General features: G+C 44.4%; 2 protein-coding genes across 6 annotated transcripts in view; one reads left to right on the plus strand and one right to left on the minus strand.

Moving 5' to 3' along the window:
• tacr1b (substance-P receptor-like) overlaps positions 1-4,349 on the plus strand; it is a 10,502-nt gene extending 6,153 nt beyond the window's left edge. The window contains exons 4-7 of one of the 2 annotated variants that reach the window (XM_011481385.3): positions 1,255-1,405; positions 1,480-1,676; positions 1,757-1,853; positions 3,313-4,349. In XM_011481385.3, coding sequence (XP_011479687.1) covers positions 1,255-1,405; positions 1,480-1,676; positions 1,757-1,853; positions 3,313-3,447 — 580 coding nt within the window. In that variant the 3' untranslated portion in view covers positions 3,448-4,349. Of the gene's footprint in view, positions 1-1,254; positions 1,406-1,479; positions 1,677-1,756; positions 1,947-3,312 lie in introns of those variants that run through there. The other variant, NM_001278894.1, reaches the window with a different exon arrangement.
• Positions 4,350-5,901: 1,552 nt separating this feature from the next.
• On the minus strand, positions 5,902-23,182 carry scarb1 (scavenger receptor class B member 1). 4 transcript variants are annotated; one of them, XM_004074477.4, is made up of 14 exons: positions 23,002-23,182; positions 18,968-19,128; positions 17,696-17,837; positions 17,418-17,621; positions 16,306-16,401; positions 16,126-16,241; positions 15,891-16,057; positions 15,407-15,525; positions 12,037-12,110; positions 11,864-11,915; positions 10,694-10,840; positions 10,014-10,061; positions 7,677-7,746; positions 5,902-6,728 (listed from the first exon to the last, which is right to left on the minus strand). In XM_004074477.4, the coding sequence occupies exons 1-14, from the start codon at positions 23,119-23,121 to the stop codon at positions 6,721-6,723; spliced, it is 1,524 nt and encodes a 507-aa protein (XP_004074525.1). In that variant the 5' UTR covers positions 23,122-23,182; the 3' UTR covers positions 5,902-6,720. The 4 variants fall into 4 exon arrangements, with proteins under 4 accessions (XP_004074525.1, XP_011479718.1, XP_011479720.1 ...); XM_011481416.2 differs by lacking the exon at positions 23,002-23,182 and adding an exon at positions 19,949-20,297; XM_011481418.2 differs by lacking the exons at positions 10,014-10,061; positions 23,002-23,182 and adding an exon at positions 19,949-20,297.
• Positions 23,183-25,626: the final 2,444 nt, after the last annotated feature.

Genomic DNA, 25,626 nt, shown 5'->3' on the forward strand with positions numbered 1-25,626 from the left:
TTATTTTGTTTTGTGTTGTTTTTTTCTTTTGTTTTTGCTTTTCTTTAATATTTTGTTGTTGTTTTGTTCCCTAGTTTTGAAAAAAAAAATTAAATTTGGATTATTTTTGGTTTTGTTCTTTCTTTCTGCACCTTTGAGCAAAAATTCAACCCCCGCCACAAACTCTAAACTCAAACAAAACAAAATCTGCATGCTGCAGTCCCCGGTGGAGATGAACTCTGGACAGAGTGGATGACCCCGCCCCCAAATAACTGATGACATCACAGCGGGACAAACCATCAAAAGAAAAATGAAGGGGGCCAAAATCTCTTATAGGGTTAAAAAAATATCTTCAGAATCGACTAATAAAGCCAAAATGCACATGTCGGGGATAATGAAAATTATTATGGGATGGCCACAGGACCTAAAGCTTAGTGGTAAAGTGTAAAATATTTGACATTTTTGGCATTTTATCACAATTTGACACAAGCTACAGCGATCTTCACAAAATGTCCCACACGCTCTACAAGGCCTAGTCTGCAACCACAATGGAAGTTTTGTCGACCTTTGACCTCAGGAAAAAGGCCGCCATCTTGAATTTAAATGGTCATTTTTATTTCATTTTATTTATTTATTTTACAATCCGCCAATCGGCTTCTGCAAATTTAAACTCGTCTTAAGGATTTTGATCTACCGCCCCCTAACTTTCTGAGCTTCATTGGGATGTTACTTGGGGAATAAACGTTGACTTTAAAGTTTGTAGAGTTTGTGGCGAACTCATAAAAGTGGCGTTTTCTTGTAGCTTCTCGTACCAGAACATTAAGAAAATGTAACACGTGAATCGTTGTTCTCAAGCTGAATGAAACCATGTGACATATGATATGAACAAATTAGGAATGTGGGCGTGGTTAACAAAAAAACAGACAACTGAATATAAAATGGCTGCTATGGAGATAAAACCCACAAGAAAACCGTCTTTTTGAGAAATAAAGTGCTTTTCATTTTGTTTTACAAACTTGTCACGTTCAGATCTGACAGGGCTGTGGGGGCAGAAGGGGGAGAGATGTGGCGTATAGCAGTTATTTACCCTGTGAGGGGGGGGGTCAAAGGGGGCGGCGAGGACGGGGCGGTTAATTTTTTCTTGTTTGGTCTGACTTTTAAAGCTCATCCTGACAAACATTGACCTTTGACCCGACGGCTCTTTCTGTGAAAGTTGGGCGTCTCGTCCTTCATGATGGTTTCCTCTTGGCTGCTTTGTTTCGATTTTCCTTTCAGCTACTATGTATCCGTGGCTCTGCTGATTTACTTCCTGCCCCTGTGCATCATGGGATGGGCGTACATCACCGTCGCCGTCACCCTCTGGGCGAGTAAGATCCCCGGCGACTCGTCGGAACACTACAGACAGCAGCTGGTCGCCAAGCGCAAAGTGATGTGAACCGCCTTGAAGTATGACGGACTCTTGCTCCGGGGCGCAGGTTTGAATCCCGTCTCTCCCGTCAGGTGGTGAAGATGATGATCGTGGTGGTGTGCACTTTCGCCGTCTGCTGGCTGCCGTATCACGTCTACTTCCTGCTGCACCAGTTCTTCCCCGAGCTCTTCGAGCAGCTCTACATCCAGCAGGTGTACCTGGCCGTCATGTGGCTCGCCATGAGCTCCACCATGTACAACCCCATCATCTACTACTGCCTCAACAGCAGGTGCGCCGGCTGTGCCCTCGCCAAATGGCGTGCTGGCGTTTGTCTCGCCGTTCACCCTGTGTAATCTCTGCCTTCACCAGGTTCAGAGCAGGTTTCCAGCAGGTGTTTTGTTGCTGCTCCTCCAGCGCCGCCAAAGAGGAGCTGGAGCTCAAATCTCCCCGGTGTCTGCAAACCCAGGTGGGTCCCAGAACCGCTTTTCCCGCCTCATCTGCTGCTCAGGCGGGAGGTGAGCGGCCAGATGAGACCTCGACGGCGCTCTCATCCTGTTGATCCTGTTTTCAATGCAGACAGAGGAGCGCTCATGCGGAAACGGGGACGTACGGAGCATCATTTGCGGCAAAATTCTCTCCGCCGGGTCATCATTTGTTTCTGTAAATGTGGGCGGAGCTCTTACTGCGTAACAGTGCACCTGCTGAAGGTCTTCCTCCTCATTTACAGCGTCTGCAGGATGACTCAGCAAATCGGGAGAAATACTGACTCAGAAAACTGCAACTCAAAAACTATTTCTAGGACATAGTTTCTGCAGAGCGGCGAGCATTCATTAGAGATCGGCCTCCGAGTTGTGGGCGGGACTGCTTGTGAGGGGCAGCCCCACCCCCCACCCCTCGCCATTGCTGAGAGCTCGGAGCAAAAAACGTCACAAAAACAATCTTTTCCGTCTGCTCCTGATTCACAGTGATTTCATCAGAAACAAGGATACAAGAACATCTTGAAATATTTCTCTAAAATACCTAAATATGGTCACAAATAAGAAAACGAGAGCAGATAAATAAAGCAAATCTTTTAGATTCTATTTCTGAAGACATTTCTTGTTTTATTATTATTATTAAGACCTGATGACATATTTGAGCTGACCATCTGCACGGTACTGTGGGAGTAGAACCCAAAGTGTGATGCCCACCAGGGGCGGAGCTACGGGGGAACAGGGGAGGGGAGCTGCCCTCTCAGCAAAAAGCTTTGCCCCCCCCCCAATTTTTTTTAGCCAACATTAGCATCACTGTTGATAAAATTATCAATATAAGCTTCTTTATTGCTACGGCTTTACATTAGAAACAATCAATCAATGTATTATTAGTAGAGCTCTCATAAAAGAGAGGCAACAAGAGTGCTGAACATAAATCAAATGTAAATAAAATCACTAAATAGGATACAATAACGAAACAATAACAACAATAAAATCAATGAAAGCAATTAAACAATGAAAACACCAAATAAGGAAATTAACAGAAAAAACGAATAAACAGCTGTGCAATATTAAAAAAATACATATTTTAGATCCTTTATCTTGCAACGCTCTCCCATTCCGCTGCCTCCCCTCTTGCCCCCCTTAAATGTTTTAGCTCCGCCCCCTGGATGGCAGGTCTTCATGAAAAGGTGTAGCTCTTCTTCTTTTGCATGTCTTCAGACCTGGGGAACCAAGAACTGTTTCCTTCTGGGCTTTAAAGTTAATTTGATAAAATATACTTTTTTTGTTTTGTTTGTTCATTTTGGGCGCCAGCATTTAGCGGCCAGAAAAATCCAGCGTTTCCTACAAATATCTGCATGTTTCTCTGCGGCAGAAGCTCACAGCTGCTCTGTGGTCAGGCGCTGCTTTCAGGTGTGCTCAGGTGTTTCTACGCCTCGTCTCGTTTTTCAGGGGAGCATTCGCGGCAGCCGGATGGAGACGGTCGTTTCCAGCGCCGTGGATCCTGCGGCGCCGTGCGCTCCTCCTCCCGCCCACGTGGACAGCGCCAACTGCGTCCCGGAGACGTTTGCCAGCACCTCCTGTTGATTCCTCCATGGATGTGACGGTCAGTCGTTTCTAGGCCACCCAACCATCTTCCAGGGCTAGGGCTGCGTGGAAACGGCGAGCAGAGCCAGCACCTGTTGGGCAGGATTACCGGCGGCGTTTGGGCCATGTGAGCAGCAGAGCTCGCTCCGCAGCAGGCGGATCACCGGACGGCTAAATATAGAGGACCCAAATATAGTGGAGCGGAAAACAAAGCCCCTCCAGTTGTGAGGATTTGCTCGTCACCAGACGGCAGTTTGGCTCCAGAACACAACAGAACCTGCTGTTTGACACACGCGTGGTCGGACAGGTGAGACTCACCTGCCACTTCCTGTTTGATGTGACCGGCCTCTCCGTGTGGTTTCAGAGCTGCTGGACAGGTTCCCCCAAAGCAAAAACATTGGTCTTTGATTTGCTGCAGTTCTCTGGCTGCCAAAACAAGCCCGCATCATCAGCCCTCCACCGCCATGCTTGACCATAGCAAACCAATGTTTTCCACAAACATGGTTACATGTGAAACTTCATATTTAAGGTTTCCTTCAAATTAGAATCATATCTGCTGACCTTTTGCTTCTGAGGCGCATTTTTCCGCCTCCATGAGGAACCCCGTTCTGTCCGGGGGTGTGGTTCCAAGTGAGAGGCGGAGCCTGGCCCCCACCTTCCACTCCTGGGGGAAAAATCACAAAACTTCTTCTGGATCCCTTTAATCGGTTTATCTGTTGTTGAACAGAATGTTTGTTTAATGTTCCCTTCTTCAGGCTACAAAAAAACTTTATTGAACTCAAGTTTGTTAACAATGATTAAACAACAAACAATTACATGTGCACCTGTAGTCAATAGTTAAACGATGGAAATTGTTGTGTGTGTGTGTGTGTGTGTGAAATACAGTTTGTTGCTGAAATTCATCGCTGACTTGCGTCTGCATTTCCTTCTTCATGCGACTAATGTTTCATCTGACAGTCAGAACTCACAAAGACGTTCTCCTTTTAACCCTTGTTCTATCCTAGGTACTATAACATTGGGAGTTGGGTCATCTAGACCCACTAGACAGTGCTCTGAACCTTTTTTCTTCAATGATTTGTGATCTTCACTGGTGTCCATGGATTACATGAAATCTTTCCACCTTTATCCACCTTTGTCATGGTAGGGAGAACACGTCAATGGAAGGGGGGGGGGTCATCTAAGATAGCACAAGGGTTAAAGGGTCAAAGAACTTTTTCTTCTAAAAAGGTTTTAAACATATTAAGATAAAAGTAAGTAGGAATAAAAAATCTTTCCTCCTTTAATTGATCTCCAGCTCTCATTAGATCCATTTTCTCCAGAAACTCTGGAAAAACGTCTAAAATGAGTTAACGTTTTTGGACAAATAGATATAATCTCATTTGAAACAGAAAGTTCTGCTCCAGAATCTGAACTTTGGTCCCGTCTCCTCTCATCCCAGCTGCAGGGAAACATGAAGGAGAACTTTGAGTTTCATCCATGTTGGAGGAAACGTTTAGGAAAAGGAACAAAGTCTCCATGAGTCTGAAACCTCCTTTAGCTCTAAGTCGACTCAGAACTTAGCATCTGGCGCCATCTACTGCTTAAACAGAGAATCGCTAACTTCTAAAGTCTTTCACCTGAATGGACCAAACGGAACCAAATCAGATCAGCTGCAGGTTTACGGGGAACCGGGACATATAAGTCAAGGAGGATCGTTTCTGGACCTGCTGCACCATCAAGAGAACATTTAAATAAGACCTCAAGGTGATGAGAACATGGATCAGGTGGGAGTTTCTCAGCCTCAGGGAAACCTTCAACCGATCTGCTCATTTACAGATTTAGATCTTCACTGCTGCGTCTGGGACAAAGGACGGTTCTCGCCTTCTCTTTCTGAGCGCCCAGGGGAAGAACGATCTAATTACCAGGATGCAAAGCAAAAATGTTCATAGAAATTAAAATAAAAGCTGTACAAAAGAGAGAAGGTCAAAAATGTTTCCAAAAATGGTTTATGAAACAAAACGTCTAACTACTTAATACAAATCCTAAATGCTTCAAAGAAAATCTCGTCTTTGAGGTACATGTCTAGATTTTTTGCCTCCATCAGTTTTTTGTCACGGTTTGAAGTGAATCTGTAAAACCTTAACGATGTAAACAATTGGCTTGTGATTGACAGGTGCCTGTCCTGGGTGCCCCACGGTGACCCTGCACAGGTCTAAGCAGGAAACTGAAGATGAAATGGGGGGGGGGGGGGGACTGTTTTTACAAATGAAAGGAGTTTTTGAGGGGCAGAGGCACCATCAGGGACACACCCACTCACTAGAGTAGGCGGAGCTTAGTGTGGGTTTAGTTGTACAGCAAAACAGGGGACCACAGTGAATGAATGTTTACCGGACAGCACGGTTACCATGGTGATGCTGCAGGATGATGATCATCTGGATGAGATTATTGAGGTTTGTAAACAGTAAAAAGCAGAAATCAATTCAGGATTCTTTATTGTTGTTTCACCACAGGGATAAAATGAAAGTCCTGCCTCTGGTCCCAGAATCCAGTCGATTCTGGAGCTGGAGTCGTCTGGAAGCTGAAAAACTGTGGCGTCCAGATTCAGACTCAAGGCGGCGCCCTTCACATAGGTCAAAGGTGACGCTCACACGGCTGATACTGGTCCCTATATCTCCAATATGGATCCAGACGTCTGTGGAAGACGCCATTTCAGCGCCGTAGACTTAAAAACAGTCATTTTCAAGGAAACAATTGAGTGGGCGGAGCCTCCAGATGAGTCAGAGTCTGAGCTGAAGGTAGAGGACCCAGAAGCCCGCCTCCGTATAAAAGACACTCAAACGGGTTTCGTTTAAACTTCCGCTTCTTTATCGTTTTACAGCGAGTAGGTGTGCAACACCAAACATGCATTTCCACGGACGGCTGAACGCCGCAGTAAACAAACAGCAGTGGCTCCGCCTCTAAAATTGGGAGTGTGAAATATTTACAAACATGCTGGAGTTCGGACAAACGTCGACTCCCCTGAAGGCACCGCGGCGGAAGATACTGACTCTTTGGCAATGATTTGATGTCTCCCTTGTTAAAAGCAACATTTGTCTAAAATGAAAGTGAAATCACGTTTTCCACCTGAAATGACACGACCAGGAAAGTCTGCAAACATCTAAAAGGCGAGCTCCGCTTTTCCTTAAAAATGGCGTTTCTTCAAGACGTGTCCATCAGCTGGCTGTGTTTGTGTCGTCCTGCAGCAGAGGGGTCCGCTCGTCTGTCCCAGAGCGTCGGCTGGAGGCGCCGTCAGCCTCATTTCTCTGTAACACCAGAAAAAAACTGCTCAGCTTCTGCTGATGCACCGGAGCGGAAGCCCACCGTGACGCCAAAACCCACCGTGACGTCAAAACCCACCGTGACTTAAAAACATCCTAAACAAAAGAAGTTCCTTTTACTTTGAAAATTCCTGCTCTTTCCTATTTCTGAAGGCAGAAAAGACCTGAATTCTCTTCAACATAAAACCCTCCTGTACTTCATAATCGATTCCCTCAGAGAATGCAGGTCAGGGTTTCTCATCATTTCAAAAACTGCTCAAAAAAGTGGATTTTACTCAACTTTACTTGGGACATAATCAAGGACCCACTCAGGACCTGACGGACTAGGAAGAAAATCAGGTACTGACTCGGGACCTGACCAACTCTGGACCAACTCCGGACCTGACCCAATCAGGTACCGGCTTATGACCTTACCTTTATGATCTTCTGTACTCAAAAAACAGGTCAGGACAAACAACAAACACTTGAACAAATCCAAACAGCAAGAAGTAAAAAAATCATCAAAATAAACTTCACTGATGGCTGAGGGGTCTGTCGTGGGGGGGGGGGGCTTCCAGGACCTACAACCAAAACTTTAGTCGTCTTTCGTACAAAATGTTTGCTTTTATCTAAACTTAAGTTCCTCTCAAACTTTGACGTTTCAACAATTACAAGAAATTCGTGTTAGACAACGAAGAGGGTCAATTAAACATGAAAATTTCCCCCGGGGGGGGGCCCAACCCCGCTCCTCCAGATCTACCCCCACATACCCCCGCCCAACCCTGTTTGCTGATGAGTACCTGGACCGCGTGTTCAGCCAATCAGAACCACCTGATCCAGATAATCCCAACAGTTTGGAACAGGAAAGGCTGGGTGGTAGAAGGCAGGGACCGGGGTTGGGCCCGCCCCACCCAAACCGTTGTGTTGTGTGTATGTCTTCAAGTGTGGACCCACCTGCAGCACTCAAACTTTTCTCCCGAGTGTCATAGCCGTGAGTGCCCTTTACCTGCCCGTGAGCCGAGGCCTAGAACACGACCACATTGCCTTACACATGAGCCAAGCACAACACTCGTCTGTCACGGGGGAGGGGTCGGTACTCATGCATGATCTGGCTCGGTAACGGGTCAGTCATGCAGTTAATTTGGAGGACATGTGATTGGTAAGTTCAGTAACTGATCTGATGAGGAAGAAATTGATGATAAGAAGAAGGAAGACAAAACTTATTAGACAGGATCTGAAAACTGATCACAGACGTCCGATTCAGACTTTAAACTCAAACTTAAGCCTTGGTCCCACGACCCGAACGGCTGCTAAGTGTTTGTGGGTGGTCCGGGTCCGTAGAAAGGAGCAGGTGAATCTTAAGGGGAGCCCAGATGTACCTTCAAATTCTTTTGAGGCTCGTTTGGACACCTTAAGGAACGTCATGAAAGTGGAACGTACCATTGTTGTGTATGTGGTAGGTGTATCATTTCAGTTCTATCGCCTTTAGTGGTCCTAAGGGGTTCAATTACTTTTAAATTACATCAAGCCTCACATCAAGCTACAGTAAAATGGATATTTTAATCTTTGGATCTGTCAGACAACAGAACACGTCCCGTCATCAAAAAGAAAAAGGTAAAAAATCTCTGAGATTTTTCTGAGATCTCTGAGATAAATCTGAAAAAATCTCTCTAGATCATGTAGAGGTCCATAGGCCCAAATTCAAAGAGCTGAATCTGTCTTCACATGTGTATATCTTCACAGGCTACAGACATACCGGTCAATCGACATTCAAGACATTTAGCCCATAGTGTTCACACTGGACCAGCAGGGAGGGGCTTCTTCTTAATTTTAATTTTTCTAGCGTTAAAGTGGCCACTTCCAATGAAAAACCTATGTAGGGTCAACATAAAAGTGCGTTTTGGGCTTCTGCGTTCAAAACTCTCACGTCTATGCATGTCTATGCATGTCTATGCATAAAACGCACGTTGAAAGTTAAACCTGTTGAACTTTGGCCAATCAGGGACTTGGATTTGGTAGTGATGTATGAATGGCGTCCCTTTTGAAATTAATAATTGCGGTTTGTTTCCGGCTGGAATTCCATAACACCAAGTCTTTCGTGTATCGGGATGGCGCAGTGGAAGGAAAAGTCTGGAGCGACATCCACCAGATTTGCACCACTACGACATTTCCCACCAAATATCTTCCAGTTGAAGGTCCAAGTACCGGTTAGCGTCAGGCCTGTGTCAACACCGTATGCGAAAAGTGCTTTGTGAATCCGTGTTCAGTGCGTTCTTGAAGGTGCGTCGCATGCCTGCTGTCTACGTAGTCCAAAGGGCATATATCATGTAAAATCAACCTTTTCTGGGTTTTTTTTACCTTATTTTTTTAAATAATTTTCTTAAAAACTTTTTAGGTTTTAAGTTTTTTATAAAGTTCATTCCTCACAAAAAAACCAAAGTGGTATTTGATCCATTCACGCATTTCTGAGTATCCCTTTAAGCCCAATCCACAAAACAAGTGGGTTCTCACAGTGTGATGTCACAAAGTGAGGGAAACCCCTTCCAGCTCCGCCCCCAGGGATAACAGACACACCGATTGGTTGGACGCTTTCATGAACAAGATGCACATCCATCTCTGTGAAGTTCAGATGTCCTTTGTTTTCGTTGGTGAAAAGGAGACACGCTGCCGAGGCCGACTCTAGGATGACATCATGAAATGGGCGGGACCCACAAGAAGGGAAAGGCGGAGCTTACTACCGGATAGGAAAATTAGCTGCAAAAAGGACCCTTCGTCCTAAAATGCACCAAAGGTGATAGATTATCATACATATGGACACAGTCTTACTCTGAGAGGTTTAGGAAAAGCAGGATCTAAACCCTTTAAGGGTTTGGAGACTTTGGGACCTGGACCCAGTCCCACAGGTTCTGCTGGTCTCTGCCTTTATATCGGTTCTGCGACTTCTCTGAATCACAGATCAGTCGGTTTAGCTTCATGAAGCCCTTCGTCTGAGCTGAAACTCAATGATCCCTCTTCCAGCTGATTGGTTCTGAATGTGTTTACAAACCCTACCTTCCTTTCTCGTGCAGCTTCTGTTGAGAAACATTTTCAAACATCTCCATGATCACCGTTTCCAACATGCATTCATCAAAGTTCCCGTTAGAAGTTTCGAGTCCAATCTGGTCCCAGAAATCCCTGATTTTGCAATAAATCATATTTTTTTCTGCAGAAATGTTTCTTGATGAGAATCAGAACATTAGATATTTGTATGGATTCGTTTGGGTTTGGATCAGGACGGGCTGGTTTACGAACCCCGGGGTTTTCCGTGACACTGAAGACCTCCACGGGGTTGGAAGACCTCTGCAAACAAACACCAGCCGTTACCGTGACGAAGCGACAAGAACACCGAGATCCCACGCCGCTCTCCGCTAGACCTTGACTTCTTGGTTTATGGCGTTGTAAAGAGACTGTTACCCAACGCGCACACGAGACGGCGATAAGAGCGGCGTGGTCGCTCTCTGACGGCAGGAGAAAGACTCCCACCAGGGTTTTTGGACGGAACCAAAAAGAGCAGAAGACCGTTGGAGGCTGAAGGAAACCAGCAAGACGTCACCGGCGTCCGGCAGCGAAAGGAGCCCCCCCTCATTAAAAAGGGGGAGCAGGTGGATGACGGTTTGGACTTTACCTCTGATGGTCTGTCAGTTAGAGTTCAGAGCTCTGGTTAAAGGCGGGGAGGGGGTGGGTGGGGGAGGGGGGCAGGAGCGACAGAATTTCTTTTTAAATATTTCAGTTTTTATTGGTGGATCACGATGAGATGATCTACCTCCGAAGCCTCAGCCGGAACCAGAGCAGAACCAGCAGACGGGTTCTGTGTTTTCTGGCCAGCGGGCTGAGGGTTCGAATCCTTCCTGCTCCCTCTCCTACCATTCTCGCAAGGACATGCTCCCGCGGCATCATGCAGACGGAACAGTGTGTCGCGCTGGGCGCCATACCTTCACTTTGTGATGGACCACGGACGCCACGACGACGGTGACGAGGCCGAGCGCGATGAGGAGGTACTGCATGTACTCCATGACGGTCGGGAGGACCACCAGGTTGGTGCGGAACGTGTTGAGGACCGGTCCATCGATGTAGCCGCTCTGTTGGCGACAGGAACGCACAGTCAGCAGTTTTCAAAACCTTTATCGACACAAACACAAGTAAACAAACTAAAGTTTACGTGTGTGTGTGTGTGTGCACAAACACACATAAGTAAAACTGAAAAAGGAAATGAAAGAAAAGAGGTAAATAAAACTCAGAAGCTGATAAATTGACTTTTTTTTCTCAACAGGTGAACTTCATTTCCTCCTACAGCAGCTGATCTTCTGCCTCCTCTACAGACAGAACTTCTGATCCTGATCTTTCACCTGAACCCGTCCCGTTCGCTCCTCCCAAACCTTTTTCCCTGTCAGCTGACTCGCCGTCTTTCAGAGACAAACTGCAAACGACGCAGGAAAAAACTGTTCTGCCTAAAAAAGCAGGAAGTTCCTCTACAGAAAAGTCTTTGCTGCGTGACTTCACGAAGAACCACAAACATCCGCGACCTGCGGTCCAACAGGAAATCCAAACGGCTGCGTCTTTGCCCAGCTGTTTTCAACCACAGGAAACGACTTTATATTTAAAAAAAACATCCAAACTGTTTAAACTTGATTAATGATTAAAGTGATTAAAAACACACTTTAAAAGGAACACTTTTAAAGTGATGGACTTTAAACAGGAGAACTGCTCTAGAATAGTGGATCTATATCCTTTAAAGTGACATTTTTTCAAAATAAAAGATTTCAAAAGTTAAAAGTTTTTATCACTTCTAAGGAAATTAAAGTCTCTCCAGAGGATTTATTGTTTATTCTAGAAGGAGAATAATAGTCAAAACTCTCTTAACGTGTCGATTATTTTCCCAAAAATCTATTTTTTTTTTAAAAAGAAGATGCTAAATCTGTTTTTACATCTGTCATTATTTCTTTAATGCTTCAATGAAAATGAGGATTTGGCAGAATTCTGAAGACAGCTAAAAAATATATAACAAAAGTGATTTAAAGTGACGCCAACTGGCTAAAAAATATGTATAGAAAGGACTGAAATAACATTTATAAACCAGGCTAAATCTTTGTGCTGCATCTTACCTCCTCGAACCACAGCAGCGGCATCACCACCTCAGAAATCTTACCAGTTTCACTGAAAGAATGACAAAAACACACACAAAAACACACACAAAGGTGCAAGAAAAGCAGGAAATTGTCACCGGCTTTGAATTAGAGGAAACACAATTCATGAGAAAGTTGGAAATAATCCTCACGTGATTCCTGAAACGCTTTTAATGTAGAGGTTGAGCTGCAGGCGGATGGACACGTTCAGAGGAACGCCCGTCAGCTGCCAGAACACAAACCCGCAGATTATCAGACCTTCTTTGAAAGTCTCCAAACAGTTTTTAAAAACAACAAAAGAAGGAAATTCTCAGGTTAGGAAGCTTCTTTTTATGGTTTGGTTCCACCATCAAGCTGCAATAAAGCTGTGAGATCCAACAATGGGAACAAAGACGCATCTTGAACTTCTATCAGCTGCAGGCCGTCCAGGCCTCAAGGCTGCAGGAGGCGTGAGGGAAGCAGGTCTGATTCCCAGAGCAGCCACTCTTCCTCTGTCACATCTGCTAAAGACGCACAGTTTCTGTTCAAATCCCTGTCCTGCCATTCCTTCTCAACGGCAAACGTCAGAGCAGGCGGCCCAACCCAAGTCTACATTACTGATGATGACCGATGATGAAGATGAGGAGCAGACTGGAGTCTTCAGGTCTTTTCTTTAAGAAGATCAGGAGTCGAAAACTCCAAACAAAACTACTTTCACAAATTCTGTTTCATGTTTTAGAGCGACAATAAAAGAAAAAAATAGACATGAGAACAAAGTCATACAACTATTGGAATAAAGTTATGAAATGATGAAAAAGGAAATTCGAAATCTTACTAGACTAAAGACGTACAATTATGAGAATAAAGTTGACATTTTACCAGAAAAAGGCGTAATTTTCAGTCTGAATACATCCAAACGGACCCTGGTCCTGGACCAGGAAAACCAAACCTAAAGTTGAATCGTTTCTGAGGAGAGCAGCAGTGGTTCGTCCCAAAGAGTGTAAATAAAGATCCTCCATGAGAGGAGATCTGCCTCTGATGCTCAAATCTTTCTGTTCAATCAAGCTTTGACAGACGCCTGAGAATGAACCCGTGGAGGGAAAATCCTCCTCTTCTATCCGTTTATCCTGGTTGCTGCACAGGAATTCCTCCCAGCTTCTCTGGATTTTGAAAAGTTGTTGGATTTAAGGAAACGTTTTTTTCTTTTTAGTTTTTTTTTTTTTTGGATACATTAATCGCTTTTTCTTCGACTTTGCAAAACGTCCAGGATTCCACTTCCTGTTTAACAATGAAGACATCTTTTTTCCTCCTAATGATGTGTGGATGCGTTTCACTGCCATGTCTCTGCATTTCCTCTAATCATTGATTATAGAAAACTGACATTTGACATTTGCTGAAGCTTCAGGTCGGAGGTTTTCAGGGACGAACGGTCTACAGATTCAGATTCAGACGGTAGAAAAACATCATAAGCAGGATTGTGTGGGATCATTTCAGGACGAGACGTTTGGAAAGACTCGAATCGGGCTTCAGCCCGGATGGGCTTTGGGACGACGCTCTCCTGAGATGCAGGCTCCACCCCCACCGCCAAACTCTGTGCGTCGCTGCAGGAGGACCGAGTCCGTCAGAAAACCGGGTTAGGTGGCATCAACCCAACAGTCTGATGGGAGGCAGATGTTCGGACGGTTCTGAGCCACACTGACGAGGCTTTTGGCTCCTTCTCCCTGAAGTTCAGCAAATGGTCAGAAGACGCCAGAAAACTCGCCATAAAGGGTGTAGCTGACAGGAAAATGACAGCCCAAAGAGGCTCTGAATGGCAGCCACGGAGCAGATTGGGTCCATATGCGGTTCTGATGGACAGTTAATCCCGTCCAAAGCGGACACGAGTGGCTCAGGATCAGGAGGAGGAATGCAGCTGCAGGCGGTTCTCCGTGCAGCTTCGGATGAAGGAAAACAGGATTTACTGAATAAACAAAGAAACTCGGAAAATTATTTTCATCTAAAAGAAAAGAGAATTTTCATTTCTTAGGCTGATAAAACTAAAAGCATTTGAAAAAATGAATGAATTTGGTTTTAAATGCAGATGTTAAGAATAATTTGGTTTTAACAGCAGTAAAAATTTAAAAGATTTATGTTTAGTATTAAAAAAAATTAAAAATCATGTCTATAACACGGACACACTGTGGCTTAAAATAGAACCAGAAACACGGAAAGAAATTACAACTAAGATCACGCCTTTGTTTTTACATTCACGATAAAATTTGTTTTAAAAAACTTTGTTTTGTTTTTTAATTGAACACATTACATTTTTTTAATCGAATACAATGTTTCCGTATAAAATTCCTCATGGATAAAAAAATGAATCAATTCCTTTTGGTAAATCAGGTTTAATCAGATCTTAATGTTAAAAATATGTTTTTGTGCTAAATAGGGATTTTAAATGTCAAAGTTTTAAGGTAAAAACCACATTTTCAGTCCTCTAAATACATTTTAACAGGAAAAATAAATGGATTTTTAAAAACATGTCTGCCGTTAGAAAAGTCTGAATTTTTTCTTTATTATATTTTGTCGTGGCTTATAAGGCTGAGCGGTTTCTGCAACAGAACATTTCTAAAATTCAAAGAAGCTCTTTCTCATCCCGTTTAGTGAAAAACGGTTTGGTATTTTTTAAAAACCACAAAGGAGCTGAAGATTCGCCTGCAGGAGGAGTCGAATCTGCAGATCAGCTTTCTGGAGAAGCTCCCAGCTGAGATTATCGGGTTATTTCCATTCTTCTTTCAGACTCCACTTTTCTTTTTCTTCTTCTTAAGTGACTTTATTTCTACGTCTACGCTCACACTACAGTCAGTCACTCAGATAATTGTGTGGCAGTTGGATTTGAGATGTGCGGGTTTCCGTTTTCCCATCATGCAAATGTGTTTCCTGGATCGTCCCGATTGAGTGAGTGAGCGAGTGAGTGAGTGGGCGTGAGGGCGGACTGAAGGAACCTCTCCTGAGCTTCGATCTGCACACGCCGGCTCCTTATCCAGAGCCGCGCTATGAACGGCCCTCATTACGGAACCTTATCGCAGCTTCCAATTACCTTATCGGCTGTGGCGCGAGCGATAAGGGGCAGCGGGCTGTTACGTAAGGAGGCGGCGCCGTTTGGTAACAGCGTTCTGTTGGGTTAACTGCTTCACATCAACAGGCGGAGCATCGAAACCGTCGGACGTCTCAGCTGCATGCCCCCCACCCCCTCCCCCCGTGCAACTCAGGGAGCGGCGCCGGGACCAGACGCGTTCCATCGCGGACGCCTCACGCTCTGAGCAAAGGACACAAGTTCTTGGACGACGCCGGACTAAGATGCTCGGTCCAGAACGCCATCAAGAACATTAACCCCCCCACCCCCACCACCCCACCTCATGAGACCTCCTTCTGCTGGAGCGTCTGACGCTACCAAACATCTGAAAGGCATCAAACCCCTGTGAGCTTCTGCACACCCAACAGAAGGAATCCAGCAGCTTTGACGGCGAAAGGAGGAGGGGGGGGGGGGGGGGGGGTGCTCACCGGGTGGATGTCGATGAAGAGGCCGTGTTCCTCCTCGGTGGGATTCAGACCCAGCACGTAGTCCTGCAGCACTGGGTCGGCGTTGAAGAAGTGGGGATGGGAGATGAAGACCGGAGAGTCTGGAGAGAAGAGAGGAACCTGAAAACGGCGAGGATCTGACCCCGGATGATCGGACGGAGAACCGCGTTCAGATCAGGGTTGATTCTGGTTTTTTAGACACATTGTCATGACGAATCTGCTTGATCAAATGAAAAACCCAGATTATAAAAACTAACTCCTTAGCTCGGAGCTGGAGGAGCAGAAACTCCAGTTTCTCTGACAGAGTAATCAGATTACTTCATCCTGAGGGTGCAGGAGATCATCAGCCACGTTTTGAGCGCAGCACACACGTGACAAGTTCAGAGTAAATATTTGTTGACCTTCCAGAGCGTGCGGGACCTAAATGTAAAGACGACCTTTGGGGCGCCGGCGTGCGCCAACTCACTGTGGCGGCAGCTGCTGACGTTCAGAAGACCCGACTGCCTGCAGGGGCAGAACCCCTGGTTGGGCTCGTACTGCGACCCGTTGGCAAACATGGTCCTTGGCGCCACGAACCTATACAGGGGGATCCCCAGCATCTCGCCTGTGCGCTGGTAAACCAGCTCCAAGGATCTGAGCAGGAACAGGAAGTGACAACGTCAGGCTGAGGCGGGAGGCTGCGGGGCAGGAAGGCGGTTCACCTGCAGGCGTCGGGGCTGTAGAAGGGTAAGGTGCTCTCTTTGGTCATGAAGGGAGGCCACATCTGTCCGGCTGTGCCGTTGATCATGTTGCACTGGGGGGTCCTCCAGTAGCTCAGCTGTTGAAGGGGGGACAGTCAGATGGGTCACATGACAGGGAGACGGGTGGCGCCGACACCTCACCTGGGTCAAACCGTTCCAGGAGTCGACTCTGTGGACCTTCCTGATGTCGTCTTTCCCCGTGTTGATGGTGAACAGGCCGGTGTTGGAGTTATTGAACTGAAAGCACGACAGAAACGTTTAAAAGTCACAACTTCCACTGAAAATCCTGTTTTTAACGTGTTCCTGCTGCATTTTTCTGATGATGGAAGACAGAAATGTTCAAATTAAGCTTAAAACTGCATTTACTGAGTATTTCTTTATTCAAATCGCTGTGAATCAGACCAAAAGTTTCTTTATAAAGATCGTATTTGTGACATAGAAAGCCCCCTGCTCCGCTCCGTTCTGGTCCCGCCCACTGAACTCCTGCCGCTCTGCAGAAACTATGTCCTAGAAAACGACACAGGTTTACGGAGTTTGGCTAAAATCGGCATAATTCTAATGAAAAGACGACTGGGAACGCTTTTTCAAATAGATCGGAGAGGGACTTTGAGGTCCTGTACGGAGAAAAGGTTTTCAGAAGGAACAGCAGCTCCCATCCGTTTAAGTCAATCGTCCCGTTTAAAGGTGTTTGTCTTGTAACCCTTGTGCTGTCTTAGGCACTGTAACATTGGGAGTGGGGTCATCTAGACCCACTAGACAGTGCTCTGAACCTTTTTTCTTCAATGATTTGTGATCTTCACTGGTGTCCATGGATTACATGAAATCTTTCCACCTTTATCCACCTTTGTCATGGTAGGGAGAACACCTCAATGGAAGCGTAGGGTCACCTGGACCCCATAGGACAGCACAAGGGTTAAACATGAATATTTGTTATGGTTCAATTGTCATTCATGAGTTATAGACTGATCCTGATCACTCGCGTCTCTGCTGCCTGACAGGAGTGTTTTGGTCTGAGATGCCCCGCCCACTTTGAAGCGACCAAACCTATATTCCCATTTTGGACTCGTCTGTGAAACCTTCAACCAAAATCTTGGTCTCGTGTTCTGAGCAAATGCTGATCTCTGCAGTCACACTTCCTCACACGTGTTCCTTTTTAGACAAAGTTCTGCCCCATTTAAAGAAACTGGTTTTAAAAAGGGAAAGTTACCCCGGAGTCTCTGTCCCTCAGCTGAATCTCGTGGAGAACCCCTCACCTCGGCGAAGAGTCCAAACTTCCCGGAGGAGGGAAGCATGCCGGGCAAGTACTGGTTTAGGAAGTCCACCAGTTTGCTGTCATAGCCCCACATCAGCTCCCCCACCGTCTTGGTCAGGAAGGGACCCTCTTTGAAGGTCTTGAAGGTGGCGCTGATCAGCAGACGCAGGGCGTAGGGCAGGTTCTCCATCATCACGGCGGCACTCTGCAAAACACAGCCGAGCGTGAGGAACCAACCGCACAAATTTGGGAGACGTCCAGCGGTCGCCCGGGCCTCACCAGAACCAGCATGTTGGGAACCGTGACCAGGTCAGACTCGTTCCCCACAGACATGGACGGCTCGAAGTAGTAGGTCCGGTATTCTCTGTAGGACACTGTGTAGTTGGGGTGAAACGTGATGTTCTCTTTCTGGCAGCGCTTCCTGGAAAACACAAAGGAAACTCCTGGTTTTCAGGAAAGACGTTGGTTCCTGAGAGGTTCCAGGCTGCCTCTTTCTCAGCCTTTCAACGTTTCTAAGCTGAACAATCTAATGCGGTTTCTGCTGATCAAAGAACCAAGGAGGTCCACCAAAACCACACGACCTCCACAGATCAGAGCGCTGGCAGAAAGGCCCACCACCTCTATGTAGATTCAGAGGACAGAAACCTTCAAGCAGCAGCACCAGTTTCTGTCAGACTTTGGATTTCTTCCTGGGTTTGACCAAAGCCTCCGGTCACAGACGTCATCACGACCTTGACCTTGGTGCAGAGGAGAAGTGGAGCCGATATATTTGATTTCATATCTTTTCAAGGCTTTCGGGTTGGAGCCTCAGACTTGACATAAATTTACAGCCCGTATGATTCTGGATTTGCAGATCTAGATCTTTACAGTAATGTTACGTCTTCTTAGGGTGATGTCACACATATTGCACTGGTGCTTTTTCTTACGTGGAAAAAGTAAAAAAAGTTGGTCTTTGCGTGAAATTTTCACAGATCAGGAATGACCCACAGAAGAAGTACGAATAAAGCACGGAAAAAAAAAACACCTAAACTAAACGAGAACTTGAACCATGTGTTAAAATTGTGCTGTTTAAATGCAATTTATATGCGATTCGTGAATCAATAACGTAATTTGAACCCGATATGTGCGCGGAAACGCGATATTAAAGTTATACATTGGTGGTTCATGCGTGAAAAGTCCATCAGACAAATGTAGAACCGTCGTGGAAAGACACAAATTTGCGTCTGCATTTCACGAAAAATCTCACGCAACCGCGTAAAGATTTACGTAATACTTGAGTATAGGCTACGTCAAATACGCGTAAACGCATAACTTTACACTGACCTAAAATTTTTAACAACCTAAAACCGAATTCATTGGACAAAACCCTCGACGGACATCTGTGCACATCGACGAACGCAGAAAACACGCTTGGCTCACGAAAGAACGTAACGCCATACGTGGAAAATGTGTGACGCGGCTTCCACAGCCTGTTTCTGAACGATGGACGGAGCTGGATGGACGTGTTGGTGCAACAGGGACACAGGCGTGGAGCGTCCCGTCCCGGCGCACCTGTACACATAGGGGCCCCTCTGCTCCACCATGGGCTTCTCTCCTTTCAGGACCTCCTCAGGGTTCAGGACGTTGAAGAAGTAGACAGACATGAAGAAGGGCACGGGCAGGTCCTTCCACATGGTGTAGGACATGTCGTTCTTCGGGTCGATCATCGTGTTCTGACAGAAACAAAAAATACAAAGTAAAAATTAAAAAAGGGGGAAAAAAGCATTTTTGGTTCTGAATCCAGAATCTATTGAATCGTCTGGATTTGCACATTTCGGTTTAATGTCAAGACATTTGAATAAAAGAAATGAAGACAATTCAATGAATTTGATTAAGTGTGAGAACATGTGTCAGGGCTAAACCCTTTCAGCAGTTTTAAGGTCAGTTTTTAGGTCTATCTTCGTATTTTTTCTAATTATTCTATCAAGAATTGGATTTGAATCGGCCTAAAAACGGTCGGAGTCATTATTCGAACTGAGGTCTGTCCCGGTCCCGAGAGAATAAAAAGCGGGAAAAGAAGTGAGCCACAAAACTGGGACATCCCGCACGTTTCTACCCCTTTAATCATATCTATGCGTTTGAACAGAGATAAGTTATCTCCGGCAGCGATGCATCAGAAAACAGAACCAGGAATTTGGATCTTATTTGGAAAACATCCGCGTGTTCATGACTTCTGCGACAGTAATTTAGGTTTCGTCCCATTTCTGTCACTTTTATCTTGGTATCTTCCATTTCCGTTAGTGGAGGGTCAGCAGATTTGACCGTATTTTGGGGGTTGCCTCATTCATTTTACAATAGCATTTTAGAAAATAACGTGAATTTTTTTGTGTTTATCTGACATTTCTCGTAATAAAATAATTTTTGAAAATATTTTTTACAACATTTCTACACCTAAATTGCACTTTATCGATGCTTTTATTTACAGACGTGAAGATTTTCTTCGCACTTCTAAATAAATTCGAAGTACTTTGGCGGTTCGGTGGTTCCGCTTACCTTCTCCACCTGGTCGTCGATGATGATCGGACCCACAAAAACCAGAACGGTTCCGAAAAACACCATCAACACACCCGCCACGATGAAGCCGGCTGTCAGCCTGGCTTTATTTACGCCCATGACAGTGACAGTTCGGCAGAACCGCGCTTTGTTTACGTCCAAACTTCAGCCGAGCGGCACCAGCGAGCTAGCTTCTCTGCTTCTCCACCTTCAGCACCACCTGCACACTTTCATGGTCACCCAAAGTCCACTTCTGCACCGGTTTACTCCTTTGATCACCGTTGCCGACCTTCTGATGTTGTTGCCCCATTTAAAGTCTATTAGTGGTGACGCTTTCGACGCGCGAGGAACTCTGGGAAATGTCGTTCATCTGATACAAGTTAGATAATTTTTGGAATTTTTAGAAGATTTAAATGGAAACACATCCTGGACAGCCAGTTATTATTATTATTCTTTTTTTTGTTTTGTTAAAAAAGATTAAAAAAAATATTTTTTTTACAATAAATAAAGTTTTCCACAAATTATTTAAATTAAAATAAACCAACAATGGCCCTGTTTAAAAAAATTATTGTGTAGGCTTAGTATTATACTACAACTTTTTTAAGTAAGCTTTTTTTTTACTACTACATCAACACAACATAAGTGTGTTTTACTTTATAACATTTGATTAGCATTTCTGCTACTTCACAGATTAAACATTAGCCACATTTATGAGAAGCTGATGCAGTTTAGACTTTTGCAGCGGCGATAGCCCCTCGTGATATAGCTGACAAAGATAAATGTTTGCTTTAGCTGTTTGCTTTTTTACATAAAAACAGGTGCAATCATATTATGATCTGCGCCACAGTTTCTTATCTGATAAATGGAGAACGTCAACTGCTGCTTGATAGTGTCATAAAGATAAGTCAATGTTGGAAACTTAACACCTACAATAAAAAATAATCAACACTGTAAATGACTTTGAATGAGTAAATCCTTTCAGCTCGATCTGCCGCACAATGAAATCCACCAAACTCAGCTGTCAATATCTCGGTAATATAACTCATTTATGACCTTCAGTGACCATAGGTCATGTGACAAACAGACTTTTCTAGGTCTGCCACTATAATAACAGTTTCACAATTCCTCTAAGGTGGATGTCATGATGCTCCCATAGTAACCTTTAGTCAGGGAATATATATATATATGATCCATGGGGCAATGCAAAAGTACAGATTATAGTTATTTCAAGAAGTTCAGCTCACAACAAAAACAAAAAACAGCAACAAGGGAGAAAAAGAGCAAAAAAATAAAAGAGACAACTAAAAACAGAACGGGAAAGAACAACAAAATGGCCAAGAAAAAAAACAAAAGCAGCAAGAAAAATTAAAAGTAAAAGTAAAACAAAAACGAAAATAAAAAATAAAAAGAAGAACAAAAATAACAAAAACAATTAAAGAGAAATAAATAAATAGATAAATAAATAAAAACAACAACCAAATAAAAACAATAACAAAAATAACAACAACAGCAAAGTAACAACACAAAAAAGAAGCATATAAATGACAAAAAAAACATGTTTTACATGGTAACTTCTGGATTTTCAGCTTTACTTTTAAGCAGAACTCACCGTTCCCGCCTGAACATTTGCTGGAAAAAGCATCTTTTCTGAAATAGATTCTAACCTGAGGTTCACCTGTTTAATAAAATGACTCTGGAGAGAAAAGAATCCTCAATCGCCACACTTTGAAGGGAAACCAGTGTTTGTCTTGACTCATTCTTGAGAGGAAAAGAGGAAAGGGACACAGTTTTTTTTGTCTGATGAAGTTCAAAAGAAAGAAAACCAGAATAACCTTCACCAGCTCCAAAAACCCGGTCCAGGCCTGGAGGCTTTGGAGAGCAGAAGCCTGCTGACGTAAATCCAACAGCCTTTCCTAAACTCCTTTCACGTCTCAGTTTGACAAGTTGATGTTTCTCCTCATAGAAGTACATTTTGACATTTTTACAAAAAGCTAGTGTTTGCTCGTCTGCACTGCATCTGTTTGGAGTCTTCTGGGCTCTCAGCGTTTTCCGTCACAGAGAAACGAGCGACGCCAGGATTTGGCTCCGGTTTCATATGAGATGACTGGGAGACTGTGCAGCTGAGAAACGTGGATCATATGAAGCAAACTAGTGATCCAAACCGTTCTTACGACTCTGCAAATGAGTGTTTGGAGGAAACCGATCCTGTTTTCACGGTGGTTTGATAAAAGAAGCGGCAGCGGTGACAATGTTTCCACAAAACATCTCACAAAAGCGTACAACTTTAGCTGGAGCAAAGAAAGAATTTAGAAACCCATGTTAGTAAAAACACATGAAAAGTTAACATTGATGACATTTTTGGAAAAAAAAGAATCCAGTTGAAAGTTTGTTAATGAGACAGATTTAAAAAAAAAAAGGTTTGTCAGATAAAATAGTTGCATTCACACAAACATGTTGTTATATTAATCCTCATCAGACACAGTTTTTAGAGTCATTACTTTAAAAATAACAAGAATCTTAAAGATAATACCATATATGACACTGTCAGTACATTAGATTAATTTCTATAATGATGTTTTGGTTATGATTAATGTATTTATTTATCATTATTTTGTTTTTATTGTTATTTTAAATCAAAAAAGATTTTAAATTAATAGATTTGTTTACTTTTATACAGTATTTCCAGTTGTATATTGTCTTTTACCTCTTATGTACTTTTGAGTAGTTATTAAAATTAGTTTGTTTTTTCCTCTATAATATTGACCTGCTAGGGAAGTACGGGTGTTAATTAGCCTGTGGCTAAAATCCAGCATTTTTATTCTTAATTTTCCCCGTTTTAATAAATAAATATTGAAACTTTTTGCCAGGAACCACTTTTTTGTCTTATCTTACTGCTTTTGTAAGTTTTTCTCCTTTTTTGTCCATTTTAAATTCATTTTAGAACAATTATTTTGTCATTTTTATCCGTGACCTTTGACCTTTTGAGGTTCACGCAGCAGCAGGAGGAGGACGCTTTTGGGTTTCAAACCTGCAAACCGCCTCAGGGGACTCACCTTCCCGACCTGGTACCTCATCATAGCCGGTCCCGTGAAGGCAGAAATAAGTCCGAACGTCAGCGTCACGGCCCCCGCCGCCACAAAGCCGATGGCTACTTTGGCTTTATCGATGGCCATGGTCAGAAAAACCAAAGATGTGACGGACAGAGCTGCTGAAGACCAGCAGAGACACAGCAGCAGGGCTGGGGGGGTGGGCTGCTTTTATGGTCCAGCTCCTCCCGCCCACCTCCATCCTCTCCTCATTGGCTCTGCAGCTGTGTCCATCCCACACAAGTCAGATGACTGAAGGTGTCATTGATCTGGATTGACGTTTCTGCAAACGGAGAGCTTTACTCAACACTGAGGTGATTGACGGCATCACTCAGTTGTCCTGCAGATAAACGCAACTGAATCAAGGAGCAGATATGGAGACGTTCAGACTCATGTGAGGAGAGGCAGGAGGACAAATCACAAGACACAGTGAGACGTCAGTCCTTACATCACCTGGTCTGATGGTGGCTTTCGTGTTCCTGAAGGCATCACGGACGCCGCAGTTCTCACGCACGAAGCAGAAGAGTTCAGAGGTAAATCCACGCATAAACTTCCATTTTCCTCCATCATCCTGGCAGCTACATCAGTTTGTGTGTGGTCTGCTGTCAGGACAAAAGAGGGACAAATGAGTTAAAAACAAAAACAAATAGACAAAATTTACTGAATAATGTTACGAAAATTCAAAATAAACTTGGAAAGGACCTGTCACACAGCCACTACGCACATTTTGTGCATATTGCATGGATGAAAGTTGGTCACACGTGAATTTACCTGCAAATAGTGAGAAAAGTTGAGGTGAAATGTTCACAGATGTCACATGAACCGCGCTAAAACCACGGAGGAGGTACGAATGAAGCACGCAGAGAACTAAACTAAATCCAAATATGGCCCAAAATGTGTTCATCAATTCCACAATTTGAAGGTAATAAGCGTGCCGTATATGCGATGTAAAAGTTAAGTCCAGTTGTGTCACGTTCTGAGTTGGAGATGCTCATCCACGCTTTTATTTCATCTAGTCTTGATTACTGCAACTCCATCTTCACACGCTTCAGCAAAAACTCTTTAGAACGGCTCCAGGTTGTCCAGAACTCTGCTGCAAGGCTTTGAACGAAATCATCCAAGTTTTCACACGTCACCCCGTTGTTAATCCAGCTGCACTGGCTCCCCATCCTGGTTTTAACACACACAGCTCTTAATAGCCAAGCAGCGGTCTACATAAAAGACCTTTTGCAGCCGTACACCCCCAGCAGGTCCCTGAGGTCATGTGACCCCAGACTTTGTAAGACTGTGAGAACTGATCTGCAGCTCACAGAGCAGACTCACCGCCTGGTATGAACACGTCGGCTCTACGAGAGGCAGGAGAACCGCGGAGAACTGGAACATGAGGATTTAGGTTAAAGAAGAATTATGGTTTCTGAGGGGAGACTGAAGCTTTTTGGCAATGTTTGTGCGGTCTTTAATGTCAAACTTCTCACACAGCTCCTGATCCGTGCTCTTTCCCGTCATATGAAGTCAAACTGATCTGGAGCCAGACTCCAGACCAACATTGGCTCCTCACCCTCAGGTTGGACCCCTCATGCTGCAGCTGCATTATGAGCCGCACTGCATGCTGCTGAAATGTGTAACCAAGAACAATAGAGGTGTTGTTGAGCAGAGCAGCTTCCTCCTCACTAGTACCTCCGGTTTTTCCAGCTTTAATCTCAACGTTCCTGCCTACTTCAACATCCTGCAGGTCAAACCAGCAGCTGAGCAGAACTTCAGCTTCTGCAGAGAAATGTTCAGGTTTCTGCCATCAGAGTTTAAGCTAACAGGGGAGCCACTGCGTGGATGGCCCGGCGTTTGAGATGCTCCCACCATCCCGTTTCATCCTAAGAGTCTTCTCGTTAAAGAGCCCAAACGAAGGGCTGTTTGCTCCTCAACAGAGTTGGATTCATCAGGAAGTCTGTTGAGTTCAGGAGACCACCTGGTCCAGTGTGGACAAAACATGCAAACATGGTTCCTGATCTGCTTTCTAGTGGTAGGGGTGTGGCCTTCCAACAAGCTCACTCCTAATTGGGCCAGAGTAGTTGCCAGAAACGATGACTCAGACCGACTCAGACCAATCAGTGCCTACTGATGACGTCTGGCTTCGAATGGCGGCGTCAGTATCGCGAAGAAATGGCGACTTTGTTTGGTTGGAGCTGGAGGTAAACATTGGTTGACGTCACACTCTCTCACTCCAGTTCTCTGATACAGTCAATGGTTTGGACCAGAACCACCTGATCCAATCCTAAACTACACGTACAAAAAAAACAATAATAATAAATAACTTTTTTATTTCTTTTGAAGTAAGGCATCAAATATACTGCCCAATCACATGATGCTCACCCTTAATGCAAACATTAAAAAAAGGTATTTAAAACCATTAAATCTGCTCCAGAATCTGACTGATCTGGATGAAACTTGGGACTGAAGGCCTGACAGTTTATGTAACGCAGAGGACATTCACCAGAGGGCCGTAAACAAATGTTCCTCTGGTGGAACAGCAACGATGACAAAGGATCTGTGACGGATGCAGCAGTTTCACTGAACAGCTGGAACCTGAGGGTTGTT

This window comes from Oryzias latipes, chromosome 12 (genome assembly GCF_002234675.1).
Source record: "Oryzias latipes chromosome 12, ASM223467v1".
In the NCBI taxonomy this organism is placed as follows: domain Eukaryota; kingdom Metazoa; phylum Chordata; class Actinopteri; order Beloniformes; family Adrianichthyidae; genus Oryzias; species Oryzias latipes.